The sequence below is a fragment of the Microtus ochrogaster genome, chromosome 4 (assembly GCF_000317375.1).
Source record: "Microtus ochrogaster isolate Prairie Vole_2 chromosome 4, MicOch1.0, whole genome shotgun sequence".
Lineage (NCBI taxonomy): Eukaryota > Metazoa > Chordata > Mammalia > Rodentia > Cricetidae > Microtus > Microtus ochrogaster.
This window is the reverse complement of record NC_022011.1, coordinates 30,876,659-30,881,146: the sequence shown is the minus strand read 5'-3', so window position 1 is coordinate 30,881,146 and position 4,488 is coordinate 30,876,659. Positions and strand designations below refer to the sequence as shown.

The following is a 4,488-nucleotide window of genomic DNA, read 5'->3' as shown; positions in this document are numbered from 1 at the left end:
GTTTTTCAAGACAGGGTTTCTCTGTAGCTTTGGAGCCTGTCCTGGAACTAGCTCTGTAGACCAGGCTGGTCTCAAACTCAGAGATCCGCCTGCCTCTGCCTCCCGAGTGCTGGGATTTAAAGGCGTGTGCCACCATCGGCCGGCCCTATTTTTTTATTTTTAAAAATTCATTTATTATGTTTACTGTGTTCTGCCTGCAGGTATCCCAGCAGATCTCATTACAGATGGTTGTTGAGTCGCCATGTGATTGCTGGGGATTGAACTCAGGACCTCTGGAAGAGCAGCTAGTGCTCTTAACCTCTGAGCCATCTCATTAGCCCCATTATTTTTTAATTAATCTATTTATTTTACAAACCAACCAGTTTCCCCTCCCTCTTCTCCTCCTGTTCCCTTCCCCCACCTCTTTTCTACCCCCTCCCATCCCCTTCCCTGTACCCCCACACCCCTAGTTTATCAGGAATCTCATCTGTTCTTTTCCCAGGGAGATCCATGCCTCCCTCTTAGGGTCCTCCTTGTTATCTAGCTCCTCTGACAGCCCCATTAATTTTTTTTTAATATTTATTTATTATGTATACAATATTCTGTCTGTGCATATGCCTGCAGGCCAGAAGAGGGCACCAGACCTTTGGAAGAGCAGGCAATGCTCTTAACCTCTGAGCCATCTCTCCAGCCCCATTAATTTTTAAATCAAGAGATCACTTACATTTTGTTTCTGTATACGGATGCATTTGCATGTGTGGGGACAACTTGCAGGAGCCAGTTCTTTCCCTACATCCTGAGGGTCCTAGAATCAAGCTCAGGTCATCAGTTACAAGGCTGCAACACCACATTCTGGCTTTCTATGTGGCTTCTGGGAAATGATTTCAGGTGCTCTTACAGGCACTTTACCAGCGGTGGGGGGATGGGGGGGCTCTCTCTAGTCTCCTCCACTCTTGAAACTACTGCTTAAGAGCCAAAGGGGAGAGTACAGGCCTGTACTGCTGAGGCATCATTGAGGGCTCAAGGCCACAATGAACTCCAGGCCAGTCTTACATGATAAAGCCCTGTATCTAAACAAGGAAAAGGGAGCAGAGGAATGGCCCAGAGGTTAAAAGCACTTGCTCTTACAGAGGACCTGGGTTTGATTCCCAACATCCAACATTGAGAGCTCACAAATGTCTTTAAAGGATCTTTTAAAATGTATTTGTGTGTGTTTTGTCTACATGTATGTCTGTGCACATGAGATCGTCCTGCTTGTATAGGCCAGGAGGCAGCTCCAACCTGGAACTGGAGTTGGAGACGGTTGTGAACAACTGTATGGGTGCTAGAAATTGAATTCTGGTCCTCTGCGAGAGTAGCCAGCACTTTACACCACTGAGCCAATCTCTCCAGCACCTTCACAAGAGCCTTTAAATCCTTTCTGGAGGACCTGATGCACCTCCATGACAACCTAGTCGCCCAGTTTATTATATCCCTCAACAGGCCTGTTCCTCTTGCAGATGATCAGTGGTTCCCAGCACCCATGCGGTGGCTTACAGCAACTTACAGTCCATAGTGCCCAGACTCGGGAAGACACATACATATATGTAGAAATGGATGCAAGGAGTGGCGGCACACACACCCCCATTCCAGCATTTGGGAGGGAATGGCAAGCAAGCCCGAGTCTGTGGCTCAGGGCTACCTACATAACTCACAGGGATTCTCGTCTCTGCCTCCTAAGGGGAATTAAGGGTGTGCGGCATCACTGCCTGCTGAGACTAAGAACACTTTTAAAACCAAAGGGAAGCCAGGCGATGGTGGCGCACGCCTTTAATCCCAGCACTCGGGAGGCAGAGGCAGGCGGATCACTGTGAGTTCGAGACCAGCCTGGTCTACAGAGCTAGTTCCAGGACAGACTCCAAAGCCACAGAGAAACCCTGTCTCGAAAAACCAAAAAAAACCCAAAAAACAAAAAACCGAAGGGAGCCAGGGGCAGGTGGGTCTGAGTTTGAGGCCAGCCTAGTCCACATAGCAAGCTCCAGGAAAGCTAGGCTAGAGTAAGACTGTCTCAAAAAAGGGGTGGGAACAACTTCAAAGAACTACATAATTTTTAAATCTTTAAATAATCTAAATGGCTCGTTACTCCCATGGTACCAGAGTTGATCTGTAAAAATGAAAGGATGCTCAACTGCACTCACAAGCTGGTATCAAATTAAGTTCTCCTCACGCTGGAAATGGCCTGATGGGTGACTTGTTCTTAAGAGTTTGATTCCCATTACCCAGATGGTGGCTTACAACTTTAACATCAGACACTCTCCTCTGTGCACACTAGATTTATACACAGTGCACACACATACACAAAGAAGGCTTAATATTCTCATATATCAAGTTCCAAAAGAAATCTTACAAGTTTTCCAAATTCGCAAAAGGGGCTTTCTGCCCCCTTGTGGTCATTCAGAGTATTTTTTTTTGGTTTTTCGAGACAGGGTTTCTCTGTGGCTTTGGAGCCTGCCCTGAAACTAGCTCTGTAGACCAGGCTGGTCTCGAACTCACAGAGATCTGCTTGCCTCTGCCTCCGAAGTGCTGGGATTAAAGGCGTGCACCACCATTGCCCGGCCACTCAGAGTATTGATGAGAACTTGCACACTGGTTAGTCTCCACCTGTTAGTCTAATTAGGAGGGAATGTTATTTCCCACTTAGGGTTAACAAATGACCAAACCTAATGCCTAGTCACCCACTGATCAGCAGGGTGGGCTCAAAGGTGTTGTCCAGGACCCTTCCAGACCACCCTGATCCCTCAAATGTGGAATGGCATAAGGTGCAGCCGCCAGTGTTTGGTTCACTGCTTCAGGGAACAAGGCAGGCACTTGGTCAACCCCAATCTGTCTCTGGGGCTCTCCCTGGTGTTTGTACACCCTAAGAACTACACCAAGCAGGTCAGAATGGGGCTCACAAGGCACCACAGCATCAGAACAGATGGAAAGCACCTCGATCCAGGAAAAGGGCAAGCTACAACATCCAGATGCCAGCTTTTCACAGGACTAAGGGAGGTGAACACACCGCATCTATTGACGTAGCAGACTGTGGCCACCCCAAGCCCTGACATGTTAATGCAAAGAAACTGCTTTGCAAAAACCCCAGAAACTTACAGGGTTGCAGTGCTCACCATGCAATATGCCTGAGATCAACAGCTGGTATCAATAGGCAGCCTTCACCTCTTCTGTGGCTAGCTGAAACTCACAATGATAAAATACAACAATCAGTTGAGGCAATGGAGACCGTACCCATTGGAAATACCTTCTAACCCAGAAGAGCTGATAAAACACAAGCCATTGTTCCCAAGAAAAAAAGATGTGGGGGAGACTGGAGAGATGGCTAGAAATTAAGAATATTGTCTGCTCTTCCAGAGGACCGAGCAGCAGCTCACAGCTGTCTGTAACTCCAGTTCTAGGGCATTCAGCCTCCTCACAGACACACAGGCAAATACCAATGCACTGAAGTTCTTTAATTTATTGCAATATTCCAAAAGCACATCACTTTTTCTTCTCAACATCCTGTTCTGCAGCTTCCTTTGCCCTCTTTGCTCGGATGCCAAAGAGCCGGGCATTGGCCCGGGCCATGCGAAGACTGGCAAAAGCCTTGAAGTTCTTCTCTTCTTCTGTGATGACTCTGGCTTTCTCTTTTTTATAAACCTGGAAGACAGAAGTCAAGGTAGCTTAGAATGCAACCTGTCCACATAACCGTGACGTTCCTCAACTCTAAGGAGCTACAGAGGGTTTGGGCACACACGGAACCACCCTCTGGGATCAAGTTACCACAGTACCTGGAAGACTGAGGTAGGAGGATCCTAGTTTAAGCCATCTTAAACTACAAAAAGCAAGCTCTACACCAGTTTTGGCTTACACATGGAGACCCTACTCAGAAAATAACTAGAGCCACTGACTTCACAAAGATCATGATTTGGCTAGCTTTATGCCAACTGGATACAAATGAATGTGATCATACAGGGAGCCTCAATGGGAAAATGCCCCCAAAAGATTAGGCAGTAAAGCTGGGCAGTGGTGGAGCCCAACATTAATCCCAGCACTCAGGAGGCAGAGGCAGGTGGATCTGAGTTCGAGGCCAGCCAGGTCTAGAGTGAGGAGGGCCCAGGCCACTGGGAATGGCGGTCCTGGTTCCTATCAGTACTATCACCATAGCCTCTGGTCTTTACTACAGGCTCCTGCCTGGGCTTTCGTCAATGATGGACCACAGCGTGAAAATGTGACCCAAAATTGGCTTTGATCGCGGCATTTCACCTCAGTAACAGGGATATTCCACATCCCCTTCAGACAAGAACAAAAGCACCTGCCCCAAGAGCTCACTAGCATTCCAAACAAGGAATGATAATGTAGGGTCAAGCTAATTTCTGAAAGCAGTCAAGGCCATCCCTTAAAAATATGGAGGTTTAGCTGGGCGGTGGTGGCGCACGCCTTTAATCCCAGCACTCGGGAGGCAGAGGCAGGCGGATCTCTGTGAGTTCGAGACCA

The 4,488-nt window shown here is 47.8% G+C and overlaps 1 protein-coding gene across 1 annotated transcript in view; it reads right to left on the bottom strand.

Annotated features, from left to right (window-relative positions):
- Positions 1 to 3,443: 3,443 nt before the first annotated feature.
- The window catches only part of Rpl13 (ribosomal protein L13), a 3,063-nt gene continuing 2,018 nt past the window's right edge, over positions 3,444 to 4,488 (bottom strand). Inside the window, exon 6 of the mRNA XM_005345815.3 lies at positions 3,444 to 3,651. Coding sequence (XP_005345872.1) covers positions 3,493 to 3,651 — 159 coding nt within the window. The 3' untranslated portion in view covers positions 3,444 to 3,492. The remainder of the gene's footprint in view (positions 3,652 to 4,488) is intronic.